Below are 17,907 nucleotides of genomic sequence, written 5' to 3'. Positions count from 1 at the left end.
TATACTGGGTTCGTTGTAGTGGCTGGTATACTGGGTTTGTTGTAGTGGCTGGTATACTGGGTTGGTTGTAGTGGCTGGTATACTGGGTTGGTTGTAGTGGCTGGTATATTGGGTTCGTTGTAGTGGCTGGTATATAGGGTTTGTTGTAGTGTCTGGTATACTGGGCTCGTTGTAGTGGCTGGTATACTGGGTTGGTTGTAGTGGCTGATATACTGGGTTCGTTGTAGTGGCTGGTATACTGGGTTCGTTGTAGTGGCTTGTATATAGGGTTCGTTGTAGTGTCTGGTATACTGGGTTCATTGTAGTGGCTGGTATATTGGGTTCGTTGTAGTGGCTGGTATATTGGGTTCGTTGTAGTGTCTGGTATACTGGGCTCGTTGTCGTGGCTGGTATACTGGGTTCGCTGTGGTGGCTGGTATATAGGGTTCGTTGTAGTGGCTGGTATACTGGGTTCGTTGTAGTGGCTGGTATATTGGGTTCGTTGTAGTGGCTGGTATATAGGGTTCGTTGTAGTGTCTGGTATACTGGGCTCGTTGTAGTGGCTGGTATACTCGGTTCGTTGAAGTGGCTGGTATATAGGGTTTGTTGTAGTGGCTGGTATACTGGATTCAGTGTAGTGTCTGGTATACTGAACCCAGTATAGTGGCTGGTATACTGGGTTCGGTATAGTAGCTGGTATACTGGGTTCGTGGTAGTGGCTGGTATACTGGGTTTGTGGTAGTGGCTGGTATACTGGGTTCGTTGTGGTGTCTGGTATACTGGGTTCATGGTAGTATCTGGTATACTGGGTTCGTGGTAGTGGCTGGTATACTGAGTTCGGTGTAGTGTCTGGTATACTGAGTTGGTTGTAGTGGCTGGTATACTGGGTTGGTTGTACTGGCTGGTATACTGGGTTCGTTGTAGTGGCTGGTATACTGGGTTCGTTGTAGTGGCTGGTATATTGGGTTTGTTGTAGTTGCTGGTATACTGAGTTCGGTGTAGTGTCTGGTATACTGAGTTGGTTGTAGTGGCTGGTATACTGGGTTGGTTGTAGTGGCTGGTATATTGGGTTTGTTGTACTGGCTGGTATACTGGGTTCGTTGTAGTGGCTGGTATACTGGGTTCGTTGTAGTGGCTGGTATATTGGGTTTGTTGATGGAATCTGGAGCTGAGTGCCTGCTCTAAAAATGCTGTCCCCTGTTGAGCTTGTCCCTATGATCATTGTGTTGTCTTAGTTTGTCATCTGTGTGTGGGTAATAGAGACAGCTGGTCGTGGTGTTTACTGGCTGGTTGGTGCTTGTGGATGGGGTAGGCTAGCTGTCTTCCTGGTTGTCCTATATAGTGTTGCGTGCAGTCTTTGCATGGAATCCTGTGAATTATGTTCGCCTTGCACATGATGGGTATCGGGTGTTTTGGCGTGGTGAGTTGTTGTCTGAGCGTGGCTGTCGGTGTCTGAGCTGTCATGAATCCCAGTGGGCGGAGTAGCCTGGCTGTCAGTTCAGAGATGTTTTGGTCTAAGGTAGTGAGTTAGGCTGTGGCATGGCCACCTCACCTTGTTTGCTGGACATATGTGGATGAAGTGGCGGGGCTATCCATTCCTGGCAAAGACTCTGTCGAGGTGTTCTTCTCCTTCTCTTCACTGGTTGGGAGTGCTGCAGTGTGTTGTGGCCCTTTCAAACAGGGTCCGACTGCAGCTTCTGTTGTGTACGGTCGGGTGGGTGCTGTTGTCGTCCAGGACCTGGTCAGTGTGTGTGGCTATTCTGTACACTCTTATAATGCATTCAACCATTCTGTGTTCTTTTCCTCATCACATCCGGGAATGGGAGTTGATTGTTGGCTTCCTCCTCTCTCATCAATTTGATCCCTGTGAACATGTGGTCGATAGCCTGGTAGGTGTTCCCCATCTCTGCTCTCTTAATAATGACAGAAGTGTCGCCCACGTGTCTGATCCAGAGTTTGGGTTGGATTTGTGGGAAGGCTGTTTGTTCTCGTCTTTGCATCACTGCTTCTGCAATGAGCCCAGAGATGGGGGAAGCCTATATGTGTCCCATTGATCTGTTCATATCTCTGGTTGTTGAATGTGAAGTGTGTTGTTGAGCACAGGTCTAGTAGCTGAAAATGTGTTGCTGGAAAAGCACAGCAGGTCAGGCAGCATCCAAGGAGCAGGAGAATCGACGTTTCGGGCAGGAGCCCTTCTTCAGGAGAGAGGCTTCCTGAAGAAGGGCTCATGCCCGAAACGTCAATTCTCCTGCTACTTGGATGCTGCCTGACCTGCTGCGCTTTTCCAGCAACACATTTTCAGCTCTGATCTCCAGCATCTGCAGTCCTCACTTTCTCACAGGTCTAGCAGTTTGAGTATGCAGTCCTTGCTGATAAGTTCCCCATTGTGCTGAGAGTTCCGTTTGTCCAGGAGATTGCCTACTGTCTCTCTGGCTCGAGTTTTGTCAATTGAAGATAACAGTACCGTTACATCGAATGAGAGCATTGCTTTGCCCTGGTCTGTGTTTACATTCCTGGTATTGGTTAGGAATTCCTGTGATGATTGTATGGAGTGTTTGGATCCACGGATTAGATGTTTCAGTTTGTGTTGCCAGTTTATGTGATGGAATTACTGTAAGTGCCACAATGGGTCTAGGTGTTACGTCTGGTTTGTGTACCTTGGGTCATCTGTAAAATCTTGGGGTGTTGGTGCCTTCTGGTTTTGTAGATCAATCCTGGTTATTAGTTTGTTTTTTCTCTATGTTCCGTAGTGTGTTGTATATTCAATCGGTTCGTTGTGGCGTGGGGGTCACAGGCCCTCTAGAGGTAGGTTTCAGTATCTGCAAGTAGTTTCCCTGCTTTCTGAATATATTCCGTCTTGTCCATAATAACTGTGATTCTGACTTTATCCGCTACGACCATGATTGTGTTCTTGTCCTTTTTGAGTGTATTTAGGGCTTCTCTCTCTTTGGTGTTGAGGTTGTTCAGTTGTCTTTTCTTTGTTAGTAAGGGTACAATGGTTTGTCTGACTGCCTGCTGTGCCTCTTCGGTTAGACTGTTAGTTTTAGATCAGATTACTTAGTGTGGAAACAGGCCCTTCGGCCCAACAAGTCCACACTGACCCGCCAAAGCGTAACCCATCCATTCCCGTACATTTACCCCTTCACCTAACACTACGGGCAATTTAGCATGGCCAATTCACCTGACCTGCACATCTTTGGACTGTGGGAGGAAACCGGAGCACCCGGAGGAAACCCACGCAGACACGGGGAGAACGTGCAAACTCCACACAGTCAGTCGCCTGAGGCAGGGATTGAACCCGGGTCTCTGGCGCTGTGAGGCAGCAGTGCTGACCACTGTGCCACCGTGCCGCCCACTAATTCTGAGCGTACATTCTAGTGCAGCTAGGGAAGTCTAGTTTTTGCGTCCTTGTGGTTGTAGTGGAGACGCTTGGCTTGTCCGGCTTTATCTGTGCCTGTCAGCTGTCTGTTGGCGAGGTTTCTTACCCAGGTGATTGTCGTGTTGTCTTCTCTGCTGTTGCTCAGCTTAGTCATTTTGTCTTGTAGTGTCATTCTCTTTCTCTATGTCGTTCTGTTCGGTCTTATGGTGATGGCCTGTATGATTGTCACAGTCCATTCCTGATTGGTTGTTTTCAAAATGAATGAATTTTGGTGCGCGATTTCCTGTCTGTATCAGTGTAGTCTGTTGTGTGTGTCCGTCATCAAAACCTGGATCATCCTGAGACCATCTTGTCTGACTCTCTCTCTGGCTTGTAGGTTGTTGATTGGTGGTCTGTATCTGACACAGGATGGCAGTATCAGATTCCTTCAGCATCCATGTAAGAATCAGAGCTGTTCATAGGCAGTGCTTAGGTGGTTGGCAAAGAATTCCCATTTCCTTGCTTGCCTTACCGTGTCTCAGCTGTAGGTGTTCAAGGTTGGTGTAAAGCTTTGTAGCTCGGGCGCTGGTTGCCGTGGTTGCCGTGAGTATGTTTGCTGAGCTGGCAAGTTGACTTGCTGACTTTTTGTTTCCAGTCTCGGTGACATCTTGAGTGGTTTGGAGCCTCCTGTGAAGCGATGCTGTACTGTCTCTTCTGGAATTTAGTTATCATCTCAGGGTGATCTAGGTTACAATTACTGACCCACACTGCACACTACACAGGTCGTCAAAAACAACCGCCTCACTTTCTAATCCCAATTTCAAGCACTTGGCCCATAGCTCTGTATTCCTTGGCATCACAAGTACACATCTAAATATTTCTTAAATGAGGGTTTCTGCTTCTACCAGCCTTCTAGGAGTGAGTCCCAGATTCCTACCAACCCCAGGTTTAAAACCTTTCTCACACATCTCCACAGAGTCACACAGCACGGTATCAGACCCTTCAGTCCAACTCATCCATGCCAACCAGATATCCCAAACTAAACTAGTCCCATTTGCCAGCATCTGGCCCTTATCCCTCCCTCCAAACCCTTCCTACTCACATGTCCATCCAGATCATTCATGTACCTGTCCAAAAGTCTTCGAAATGTTGGAACTGTCTCTGATTCTCCCACTTCCTCTGGCAGTTCGCTCCTTATATGGACTACCTTCTGTGTGGGGAAAAAAAGTGCCCCTCAGGTCCCTTTTAAATCTTTTCTCTCTCTCATTAAATCTATACCCTCTAGTTTTGAATTTCCCTACACGAGGGGAAAGACCTTTGCCATTCACCTTATGGATTTGTATCCAATCTGAGGCATCAATCTGGGAACAATGTGAAGACTCTGGAAGAGACGGAGAGAACTCTAAAGAAACTGTGCAGAGTCAGAAGTGCAAAGGCTGGAATGCCCCTGTAGGCTCAATTGTAGATTGCTGTAACTAGAATTTCAAGATGGGCAAGCCAATTTACCCAACTTACAGGACAAGCCATATGCATGCTGTTTATATGATATAGATATTTTACATATGCTTCATTGTTTGCAATTGCTAATGGCAAAGATAAAGTTTACTTTGGCTGTCTGTGGGTGGGAATCATGTATCTAAATCTGATTTAGAGTATAGCAGCATGAATTATTTGAAACTATTTGATCCTTTCAGCATCATAAATGATTAAAAATTGAAATAAATTTATATTCAAGCAGTAAACAAAAGAAACATTGTATAAGAATGCAATCATGGTTTTTGACTGTTTTTGTTCAATTTATTTGATCTTTCAACAAACCACTCCAGAATTGGAGCAATAACTAGGATTTATCTTTATAGCACTCGTGGGTCACCTGATTGACTACAGATATGATGGGGAGGGAGAGTCCAGGTTTCTCAATAAGTTAAACAATTCTGCCATGTAACTGTACCTCACAATGCTGGCTGACTGTACACTGCCACTGGGTTGATCAGGCAGATAAACCTTGATCAGTGCAAAAGGTCAAGGGGCTAGTTGGTGAAATGGTTGTATGGTTGTTTTGGGGGAGAGAAGTGTTTGAAAGCTCTCATCACAGTCAGGGTGAAGGACAGGACTTGTCTTGAGGACATGCTGTAATCTCAGTGCCCTCACCACCAGCTTCCTAAATCCCTGCTGCAAGTGCCTAGTGGTACTATTGCTGGATCATTAATGCAGACACCCAGGTAAGGTCCTGGCCACCCGGATTCGATCACACCATGGCAGATGGTGGAACTTGAATTGAATAAAATCTGTAACTAATGATGATCTTGGAACCATTGTTGGTTATCAGAAAAAAAAACCTATCTGGTTCATTAATATCCTTGAGGGAAGCAAATCTGCTTTCCTTATCTGGTCTGGTCTACATATGACTCCAGACACACATCAGGAGATGAGGTTGGCTCTTAACAGTCCTCTGTTTTTTAAGGATCCCTACAGTGTGGAAACAGGCCTTTCGGCCCAAGCCCACACTGACCCTCCGAAAAGTAGCCCACCCTGACCCACTCCCCTACCCTATGACTCTACATTTATCCCTGACTAATGCACCTAACCTACTCATAGCAAGTTTTGAGAAGATTTGTAGCTCAGGTTGAGGTTTTGGATGCAGGTTTGCTCACTAAGCTGGAAGGTACATTTCCAGACGTTTCGTTACCCTACAATGTAACACCTTCAGTGGGCCTCAGGCGAAGCAATGCTGAAAATTCCTGCCTTCTATTTATTTGTTTGAGTTTCTTTGGGTTGGTGATATAATTTCCTGCGGTGATGTTATTTGCTGTGGTGAAGTCACTTCCTGTTCCTTTTGTCCAGGGGTGGTAGATGGGGCCTAACTCAATGTGTTTGTTGATAGCGTTCTGGTTGGAATGCCATACTTCTAGGAATTCTCATGCGCGACTTTGTTTGGCTTGTCCTAGGATGGATGTGTTGTCCCAGTCAAAATGGTGTCCTTCCTCAACCATATGTGAGGTTACTAATGAGACATGGTCATGTATTTTTGTGGCTCATTGGTGTCTTTTTGTGGCTAGTTGGTGTTCATGTATCCTGGTGGCTAGTTTTCTGCCTGTTTGTCCAATGTAGTGTTTCTTACAGTCCTTGCACAGTATTTTGTAAATTACATTAGTTTTGCTTGTTGTCTGTATAAATACCGTGCAAGAACTGTAACAAACACTACATTGGGCAAACAGGCAGAAAACTAGCCATCAGGATACATGAACACCAACTAGCCACAAAAAGACATGACCCTCTCTCACTACTAACCTCACATACGGATGAGGAAGGACACCACTTCTACTGGGACAACACATCCATCCTAGGACAGGCCAAACAAAGACATGCACGAGAACTCCTAGAAGCATAGCATTCCAACCGAAACTCTATCAACAGACACATCGAGTTAGACCCCATCTACTACCCACTGAGAAAAGGAACAGGAAATGACATCACAAACCCAAACATATAAATAGAAAGCAGGAATTTTCAGAATTGCTTCACCTGAGGCCCACAGAAGATGTTACCTAGTAGGGTAACAAAGCATCTGGATATGAATCATCCAGCTCAGCGAGCAAACCCACATCCATAACCTACTCATCCCTGAACACTATGGGCAATATATTACACTCAATTCACCCTAACCTGCACATCTTTGGATAGTGCCCTCTGGGTAATTCGGGATGGGTAATAAATGCTGGCCTGGCCACTGACACCGCTGCCATTTCATGGGTGAGAATAGAAGCCTAGGAGACTGGACTGTGAACGAGCTCTCCATGTAGTGCTGAAAGAATGCTTTCATTAACTGAGATGTTATGCATGAACTGACTTCTTGACTCCAACACGGCTGATCAGAGAAAGAATAATTAATCTACTTACTTCAAGCACTGCACACAGATATGGATACAGATTATCCATGTGATATGCTCAACTTCACTTATTACTAAGCAAGATTTTGTGAATATTCAAGCACTGCTAAGATTTCCTCCCGATGAATAACTTCAAATGCACTGCCCATATTACTCAGCAGAACCTGGATGTACAAAACAAGTTGGCTCTGTTGGTTAGAAGGGATCAGGCATCAGTCCTTCCTCCTGATCAACCGGCTATCTCGATCTCCTCGTATTCACTCCAGATTTGGTGCAACTGCTTCACAGTTCTCTCTACTCAGACAACAAGTACTGATGTGGTACCCAGTGGCTCAGCTCTTTGGAAATATTACATTCTTATAGTTCTGTCATGTGGGGATTTGATGTTCAAATACACACTCTGATTCGGAGATCTCATTCAATAGAAACCATTCTGTTTTAACAAATTGAGCAGTGACTTTCAGTGGAAAATTCTTTCATTGTGTATTTCAACATTTTCTATGACCCCAGATTTCACACAATCAGAATAAAGACAGAGATTCATTTACATTTGAATGGCTTGCTCTATTCCCCCATTTTGAAAAATACATTTGAATAACTTCAACCAATAGTTAACTGGATATTTTAATTACTTTCCATGGTAATTTATCAATGATGACAAGATAGGTACTGACCATCAAATGACTGATTTTAGTGGAAGTATCGCCTGTAAACCTTCTGCCCCTTATATTCCCTGGTCATTGATCCCTCCATCAAGGAGAAACGTTTCTCCCTGTCTGGCCCATCTGTGTCTCTCATAATGCTAAACATCCCAATCACATTCCCTCTCAATCTCCTCTGCTCAAAGCAAAACAATCCCAGCCTGTCCAATCTCTCTTCAGAACTGCAACTGTCCAGCCCCCAGGCAACATCCCAGTAAATCTCCTTTGTACTCTCTCCCGAGCTATCACATCCCTCCTAGAATGTGGATTCTAGAATTACACACAACACTCCCGCTGTGGCCTAACCCTCGTGTTATACAGTTCCAGCATCACCTCCTTGCTCCTAAATTCGATGCTTTGACTATTAAAGGCAAGTATCCCAAATGCCTTCTTAGTCATTTTACCTACTGATCCTCAGTGCATCTCAGAGTCCTATTGCTTGTCATGTATTGTCCTGCCCACCTCACATTTATCCCGAGAGATCGCTGTTGCCAGAAATCCATCAACCTGTCTTGAACCTGCTCAATGCCTGAACTTGCACAGCCCTATGAGGTAGAAAATTTCAAAGATTCACTGAACATTTCCAATTCAATGGGTATGTGCCTTTTAAGGTGATACCTACAAACTCCAAGGAAAAGAAGTTTATTGATATCAAGCCCAGAACACAAAATGAGCCGGTTTGACCCAGCATACTTGTACCAGCTCTGTGAAACAGTTACCAGTTACTCACACAGCTGGCCCATTGTTTGCTGGTTTTTCTCCATTTCTATTAGAAATCTAATTTCTTTTTGAAAATTCTGATGGGTGTGCTTCCTCTGCCTTTCAGGGGACTGTAACAAATAGCCAAGTGAAAAAACAACGGGTTTGTGGTGCTGCTGCTACTGCCATTTAGCATGGATCTGTTTGCACTGGTTACCACCTTGCATACTCCCCCATGCGCCAAGAAACAGTCTCTTCACCCCTTCTACTTTAAATATACCATTATCACTTTGAACACCTCTATGGAATCTTCCCTCAGCATTTTATGCTTTAGTGAAAACAATGGCGACTTCTCAGCCCTGGCACCATCCTCTTCACCTTCCCCACAGTCCTGACGTTCCTTTTGAGGTGCAGTTATTAGAAATGGTCGTGGTCCTCAGGCTGAGCCTAATCAGTGATTTAGAAAGAGTTTCGCTTTTGTCCTCTGCAGTTATTCATAAGCTTCGAAAATCACCTTCGAAAAGCCACCACCTCCAGATTCAAGAGGAAAATTCAGCATTAGGAGAGGATAAAGGACAGAAACGCTGCGATTCCCTTCACATAGCATGCTGAGTTAAAAACAAAAATCAAAGAGCGCTAACGTGGGAAAGTAGTAAGCTGATTGGTGAGTAATTAACATGGGACTGTATTTAGATAGCTGAATCTAGAAGTGAGGTATTTATTGGAGAAAAGACTGCTTATTATCTGTATTCAGTTCGGTACTAGTCTAAGGTTTTAATTGCAAACTTAACACATGTCAGGAGAGGGCAGCTGAGCAGAATGTGTGGCTTGTCACAGATAGAATGTTCTGGATGCTGCTAATGTCTGAGATGACCACAAGTGCAGGTGTTCCCAGGTGCAGAAGCTGGAAGCTCTTGGTTTCAGAGCTGAAGTAGTGACTGGAGACACAGTGACACATCCACAAAGCTGACAGTTACATCGATAGCATGTCGTGATGATGCTATGGCTTTACTATATCGGAACAGTTACTGTTTACTAGCTAATAAATCTATTACTCTGTGAAGTTTTCCAATCGAGTTACATCAAATGTCAATTCCTTTCGGCTATGCTTGCTTCCATTGTACTTTAACTCGAGTGTATGAATAAATTTTGTTTTGCTTGACATTGAGTACTTTGATCAATTAAATGACATTTGGAACGTAACATCTCACAATCCCCTTTAAAATAAAAAAAGGTTAGGGGCTAGATTATGATGTTAATATATTTTGAGGGGGTCTGGTCAGTCCACAGCAATGTTTAGAGAGATGGTCATATTGCAGCTCAAGGAACAACAGGGAAGAAGGGAATGGGTTACCCAGTCTGTCCCAAAGGAACTGACCGCAGTGTAGGAGTCCCCTAAGGTCCTGCTCACTCAGTGGAATGGGTGACCCAGTCAGTGCAGAAGGAACTGACCGTAGTGTAGGAGTCCCCTAAGGTCCTGCTAACTCAGTGGAATGGGTGACCCAGTCAGTGCAGAAGGAACTGACCGTAGTGTAGGAGTCCCCTATGGTCCCACTCACTAAGTTGAGTCCCCATTTGGAAGCTGATGAGGGTGCAACTATCTTGGGGGAATGCAATTTGAGCCAAGCTTTTGGGACCACAAGCGGCTTGGCTGTAGTCAAGGGGGCAGGGATAGTGGTGAAGAGGAGAGGAACAGTGAGAGTGATCGGGCATTCTGTAATCAGGGGAACAGAGAAGGGTTTCTGCGTTTGAAAATGTGACTCCAGGATGATGTGCCAGGGTCAGGGATTTTATTGAATGGCTGCACAGCATTCTGAAAGGGAAGCGTGATGAGTTAGATGTCATGGTATCTATTGGTACCAATCACGTGGACAAAGTGAGGAATGAGGTCTTGCATCAGGGATTTCAGGAGCTCGGTAGTAGAGTAAAAGGCATGACCTCTGTGGTCATCCTCTCTGGATTACTTCTGGTGTCACATGCTAGCAAGTATAGAAAGAGGAAAAATAGGACAGATAAATGCACGGCTGAACAGTTGATGGGACAGGGAGGGTTTCAGCTTCCTGAATTACTGGGACTGTTTTTGAGGAAGATGGGATGGTCTGCACCTGAACCAGACTTGGGCCCCCATCCTTGCAGGTCGGTTTGCTTGTGCTGTTGGAATGAGTTCAAACCTGGTCTGGCAGGGGGAGGGCACACAGAATATTCAGAAACGGAGACACATCATGTTACAGCAAAGGAAGCAAATCATAGGGAGTTCAGCTGTGTTGTTTTGAGGGTCAAGAGAGTAAAGCAAGGCTGGGTGGTCTTTACTTTAATGATGAGAGTGTAATGGGTGTGACTGAGGAGTTAAAAGCGTGGATTGATGGAAATGTGATATTGTTGCTGTCACAGAAACATTGCTGAGGGAAGGGCAGGTCTGGTAGCTCAATGTTCCAGGGTATAGGATCTTTCGGTGACACAGAGGAGGGTGTGAAAAGGTGCTGGACTAATACTCATGTTAAGGGAACATTCTGAAATAAGGAAATATATATATTATGGAAGGGTCTTCAAACAAAACTTTGCGAATAGAAATTAGGAATTTGTGATTTTGGAGAAGATTTGTAGCTCAGGTTGAGGTTCAGGTTGTAAGTTTGCTCGCTGAGCTGATGGGTTTGTTCTCAAACATTTTGTCACCATGCACATTATCATTATCAGTGAAGCGCTGGTGTTCTGTCCTGCTTTCTGTTTGTGTGTCTTGGTCTGTTAAGGTGGGTGATATCATTTCTGGTTCTTTTCTGGAGGTTGGTAGATGGGGTCCAAATCGATGTGTTTATTGATGGAGTTCCGGTTTGAATGCCAGGCCTCTAGGAATTCCCTTGCACGTCTCTGTTTAGCCTGTCCCAGGATGGGCTGTGTTGTCCCAGTCAAAGTGGTGTCCTTTGACAACCACCTTAACAGTGACTGATGAAACTAAAAGGACCCTGTACCAGCAACCAGCAGAACGAATGTCATTTACAAAATACCCTGCAAGGATGTAACAAACACTACATTGGACAGGCAGGCAGGAAACTAGCCACCAGGATACATGAATACCAACGAGCCACCAAAAGACATGATCAACTATCATTAGTATCCTCACTCACAGAGGAAGAGGGACACCACTTCAATTGGACAACATAGCCCATCCTAGGACAAGAATTCCTAGAGGCCTGGCATCCAAACCGGAACTCCATCAATAAACACATTGATTTGGACCCCATTTACCAATCTCTGAGAAAAAGAACAGGAAATGATACCATTATACAGTGCTTCACCAGAGGCTCACTGATGATGTTACCTAGTAAGGTGACAAAACATCTCAAAACAAAACTGCCAGCTCTGCGAGCAAATGTACAGGGAGTTCTTGTATCAATATACAGAAGGCACAGTACACAGTGATTCTGGAGAATGAAGGCAGACAGCTGTTCAATGTGTCAGTGGGGGAACATTTCAGTGGTTGTGATCACAACATGGTACGGTTCAAATTTGTAATGACAAGGAGAAAGAAGGCGTGCAAAAGAGAGCATTGGATTGGGGGAAAGCAGATTTTATTAAATAAAGGAGGATCTGGCCAAAGTTGGTTGGGCACAGTGAAGCAGTGGAGCCATTTCAAGGAGGAAAGTACAAAGTTTTTGGAGAAAATATCTGAGCAATAGGTTCAGGGAATCCTGAATGTCTAGGACAGTTCAGGACTGGATGAGGAACAGCAGAAAGGCTTTAAGCAAATCCAAAGGGAGCAATTCAGCTGTGGCCCGAGAGGAATATAGGAAGTGCAAGAGGGATTTTAAGAAAGCAACTCGAAGAGCAAAAGGGGACATGAGAAAGGACTCATGGACAAAGTTAGGGAGAATCTCAAGGCATTTTATACATACAGGAAAACAAACAGTCAAAAAGTGTGGTGCTGGAAAAGCATTATGGACAATGTAGCATGGCCAAACACCTAACTTGTACATCTTTGGACGGTGGGAGGAAACCCACACAGACACAGGGAGAATGTGCAAACTCCACACAGCCTGAGGCTGGAGTCTAACCCAGATCCCTGGTGCTGTGAGGCAGCGGTGCTAACCACTGAGCCATCGCGCCATTGCTGGATGAGCACCTGAAACAAGCACGTGTTTATCCTAACATTCAAGGAAATGGAATAAGCTATTCATTACGGTACAGTAGGGTGTATTAGGGCCCCGAACCCATCTGTTCTCTCTCTCGCTCACTCTCTCTCTTTCATTTTCTGATGTCATGGGGAAGCTGCAGTGATATCAGAAGTGGGGGCAGGATCGAAGACGTCTGGCTTTGGTAGGTTCTGAGCCTGGCCTTGGGAACATGTCAGGCCAGTGGCTGAGAAAGGAGCTTGGTGCCTGGAGTGGGAGTGTGATAGGCCCACAGTAAGGTCTTGATGAATGGGTCATGGAGATGAGGTCCCGGTGTAGTCAGGAGGTGAGACCCGGCACTGAAGGTCTGTAATGCGACACCCTTATTTCTTTATTTTTCTGACTTATTTCTAAGATCCTCTACCTAGGGACCTTTGTACTCAAGATGGTGCTGTAAGTGGCAATTTTTAAAAATTTTCACTGCACTCATGTGAGCACGTGACAATAAACCTAATTCTACTCCGAAAGTGCAAGAAATTGGCACTAGCACGCCTTTAGTGGTAATTATTGTCAGTGCAGACTTGATGGGTTGAAGGGCCTCTTAGAGTTATAGAGATATACAACATGGAAACAGACCCTTCAGTCCAACCCGTCCATGCTGACCAGATATCCCAACCCAATCTAGTCCCACCTGCCAGCACCCGGCCCATATCCCTCCAAACCCTTCCTATTCATATACCCATCCTCTATAAGGTCACCCCTCAGCCTCCGACACTCCAGGGAAAACAGCCCCAGCCTGTTCAGCCTCTCCCTGTAGCTCAAATCCTCCAACCCTGGCAACATCCTTGTAAATCTTTTCTGAACCCTTTCAAGTTTCACAACATCTTTCCGATAGGAAGGAGACCAGAATTGCACACAATATTCCAACAGTGACCTAACCAATGTCCTCTTCAGCTGCAACATGACCTCCCAACTCCTGTACTCAGTACTTTGCCCTGTACGAGAATGTTTTGTTTTTGTATGTACATGTGCACAGTACATGTTTTGTTTTTGAAAGCAGCGTGATTACCTTGTCCTGCCATGGTCCAAGACTGCATGTCTCTCTGCCATCCTACAGTCTCATTAAAATGGTACCCTTTAGTTTACGTGGTCTCTCCTCTTGCTTCTTCCATCCATCTACCTCATGGGAATTTAATGAGATAAATAGCTCTAACCACATTAAATGTTTACGTGCCACAATGGGCAAGTCACCCTAAATGGTCCTTATAAATTAACGACATCTTAAGCATAAGAGAAAAGAAACATGCCTTTATATGACACCTGCATGACCACTGGATATCTGTACATAATGCCAAAGGATCTTTGCAACCCGCTCTGGCAAGCAGATGGGGCCTCAGTTTCAAGTCTGACAGCACATACAACACAGTCACTCTCAGGACTACATTAAGAGCATCAGCTTCAACTTCTGGATTCAAACTCAGAAGCTGGCAACTTTGAGTTCAGCCTGCTACCAGTTGAGCTTCTGAAGCCTGAAATCCACTGTAAACTAAAGTTTTTAGCTTTGGTCAGTCATTTGAAATAGAGTAACGATTGAGTTGTCAGTACTCACACAGCCCTGGGCTCTGAGAAAACATCAGCGTGTATGTGCATCATGAGATCTCCACCGGCCGTGTACTCCATCACAAAACATACGTGCTCTGGGGTTTGGAAACACGCAAACAGATTGACTAGGAATGGATGATTGGAGATGTTTACAGTCTCGAAGATCCGTTTCTCACACATAAGGCTGCAGAGACAACAGAACAATTCAGAGCACTGGTTGACTTGGGACAGCATTACACGTATAAAAGCAGAATGACATCAACAAGTGCATAGTGATCAACACAGCCTTCCCATTGGGCTGATCATAGTGTTAAATACTGTCCTCCCATTGGACCAATCACAAAGTTCAACATAGCTGTCTGACTAGACCAAAAACAGTGTTAAACACATCGCTCCCACTGGATCGAAGTGTTTTGACAATCCCAATTGGCATGGCTTGAGAATTGGTTGACAGACAGGAAGTGAAGTGGAAACAAACAGGTCTCTTGACTCCTGACTGGAATACAGACAGACTCTAACCTCACCCCTTTAATATATTGTCTGAGCTGAGATGTCAGCTGCTTTTACAAAAGCTTAAGTTATCTTGAGAATGCGACCTCAAAGAAATTTGGGGATTTACATATTAATGAATCGAAACCTGTAACCCATTCTAAAAGATGGAAGACTTAACAACAAACTAGGTTCGTTAAATATATCATTTTACTTGCATGATACTGTAATCTTTTGCTATAAATTCTGTGTCTTATGTTCCTGCTTCACAGCCCCCTGATGAAGGAGCGGCACTCTGAAAGCTAGTGCTTCCAAATAAACCTGTTGGGACTATAAGCTGGTGTTGAGTGGTTTTTAACTAGATGCAGGGTTTTCCTAGTTTGGTACGCGAGAACCAAGGGCTACAGTTTCAGGATGCAGGACAGACCATTTTAGGACTTAGATGAAGAACCATTTCTTCACCCAAAGAGTGATGAACCTGTGGAATCCTCGAACACAGAAATCTGGGGAAGGCCTGGTCATTGAATATAGTCAAAACAAAAAGACAGATAATTTTTTTCAATATTAAAGGCATCAAAGGGTAATGGTGAAGAAAACTAGAATGGGGCACGGAGATAGAGGGTCAGCCATTATCATACTGATTGGTGGGGCAGGCTTGGAGGACCTAATTTCTATGCTTAAATGTGGCCCTTTCACTGGACTGAGCACAATGCGAGATGCAGTCTTTCCACTGAACTGATAACAGCATTAAAACAGAGCAACTTGGGATAGCAATTAATGAGGAGATAACTGAGAAATATAACAAGAACTGATGCTGGAAATCTGAACAGAAATTGCTGGAGAAGTTCAGTAGGTCTGACAGGATCTTGTGGAGAGAGAAAGGAAAAAGATATTGCGCTAAGCAAGATGCAAAAATGAGACTGCATGGATGAGGATGAAAGAAAAACTGGGGGTCGAATAAAGCACATATTTAGTGAAGCAGATAAGCAGAAGAGACAGATTGACAAGGGTGGATCCATAGAGGCTCGAACACATGGCAATAGCATTGAGGAAGACAAAAAGAAATCTAGAAAACTGAATTACCGAGAAACTAAATCAAAACAGTAAATTATTTTACATACACAATGAAACAAAGATAAGATGGACAGAAAATCAGAGGAGAACGGAACAAAGGTCTATAAAATTCAAGGTTTTAACACAGCAGACAGAGTGAAGACAAGCAAAACTAAAGACTGCTATTGAAGATCATTATCAAGAAGGAACTTGGGAAAAGTTCAAGTTAACACAGAAACATGCTGGAAGTACTCAACAGGTCAGCTAATCTCTGTAGACAGAGAGAGAGAGACAGAGAGTAAAAGCTAAGGTTCAATCTGTGGGGAGAATGAGAGTTAGCAGGCTAGATCGATGACATTTTCAGAATATGGATTGTTGTGCATGACAGTTTCTGTGTAAGTTGTAGCAAAATATAGTGTATTAATGCTCAAATAAGAAACCAGATCGCACCTGTCAACCTCATCCCTTGCAACAATATCTCCTTTCTTCAAGGCTTTAATAGCGAACAGTTGTCCTGATTTTTTGTATTCGGACAGCAGAACCTGTAGCAAAAACCCAAAAGAAAGGCAAGCTGTCAAAGATGACAATGTTGTGGCACGTTGTTCAGATCTTTCTTCCCTTTGTCTGCTGTGGATAACTTTTCACATCCCAACTATTCGAAGCTCTGGTGAATGCATTATGTTTAAGTTTAAGAATGTTTAAGTTCCTGGTTGCTGTTTTCCATAGTTTGGTGACTTCTAATGTTGAACAACAGTAGAACAAGTTCCAGCTAAACACCATATATCTTTTTATACTGAGCTGGTAACTTCAGCTGTAAAAATGAGAATCTAACAGTTAACACGTGCAGTATTGTTTAACACTTTGCCATACAGCAATGAAACAGTCTTCCCCCAAAGTGGAGCATGGTGTTTATGTCAATGGACATGAAGCTGAGTCTCCCCAGGCTGTATACAAGCTACTATAAGAGGCAAGGGAGATTGCTGGGGCCCTGGCAGAGATACTTACTGCCTTGCTGACTACAGGTAAAGTGCCAGAAAACTGGAGGATAGCCAATGTGGCTCTTATGTTCAAGAAGGGAAGGAGATAGAGCCAGGTAATTACAGACCAGTTAGCACGATGTCACTGGTAGGGAAGTTATTGAAAAAACAACTGCAGGAGAGGATTAATCAACAACATAGCAAGAGCTTAGTCAGGGACAGTCAGCACGGGTTTGTTCCAGGGAGTTCCTGTCTGTTGATGGGATTAGCACAGTTGATATGGTTTGCACAGACTACAGTAAGGTCTTTGATAAGGCCTTGCATAGAAAACTGATCTACAAGGTCAGAGTCCATGGGATCCAAGGCAAGTTAGCAAACTGGATCCAACAGTGGCTTGCAAAGAGGAGGCAAAGGGTGATGGTGGAGGGATGTTTTTGTCATTGGAAACCTGTGGCCAGCAGTGTACTACAGGGATCAACGCTGGGACCCTGGCAGCCTGTTGTGTACGGTAATGATCCTGGCTGCGAATGTAGAAGGTTCAATCAGTAAGTTTGCAGATTACACGAAAATTGGTGGTACTTTTAATAGGGAGGAGGATGGTCTCAGGTTGCAATCTGAGACTGATCAGCTGGTAAGTCAAACCAAGCAATGGCAGATGGAATTTAATCCATCAGGTGTGAGGTTACGCATTCAGGAAGGTCCAGTGATTGCACTGGAAAGGGTGTAGGGGAGGACAGGGGACTTCTCTGCCATTACCTTATCAGTTTGTCTAATACCACATCACTAACAATGATGATGGTGCTTCATTCCTTCCCTGGATTCTTCAATATTCATGGAATATTTGAAGTATCTTCCAAAAACAGAAGGTAATAGTTGAAGGATGCTTGTCAGACTGGAAGCCTGTGACGAGTGGAGTAACTCGGGGGTCAGTGTGGGAAATAGATGGTGACATCTTGAAAAATATCCATATTACAGAGGAGGAAGTGCTGGATGTCTTGAAATGCATAAGAATGGATAAATCCCCAGGACCTGATCAGGTGTGCCCTAGAACTC

At 44.3% G+C, this 17,907-nt stretch overlaps 1 protein-coding gene across 1 annotated transcript in view; it reads right to left on the bottom strand.

Annotated features, from left to right (window-relative positions):
* LOC122552352 (serine/threonine-protein kinase N1-like) overlaps window positions 1–17,907 on the bottom strand; it is a 44,680-nt gene that overhangs the window by 9,414 nt on the left and 17,359 nt on the right. The window contains exons 5-6 of the mRNA XM_043695101.1: window positions 16,328–16,419; window positions 14,343–14,519 (exon numbers count right to left, since the gene is read on the bottom strand). Coding sequence (XP_043551036.1) covers window positions 14,343–14,519; window positions 16,328–16,419 — 269 coding nt within the window. The remainder of the gene's footprint in view (window positions 1–14,342; window positions 14,520–16,327; window positions 16,420–17,907) is intronic.

This window comes from Chiloscyllium plagiosum, chromosome 8 (assembly GCF_004010195.1).
Source record: "Chiloscyllium plagiosum isolate BGI_BamShark_2017 chromosome 8, ASM401019v2, whole genome shotgun sequence".
NCBI lineage: Eukaryota > Metazoa > Chordata > Chondrichthyes > Orectolobiformes > Hemiscylliidae > Chiloscyllium > Chiloscyllium plagiosum.
The sequence above is the reverse complement of the archived record's forward strand: the minus strand, read 5'-3'. Positions and strand labels throughout refer to the sequence as shown.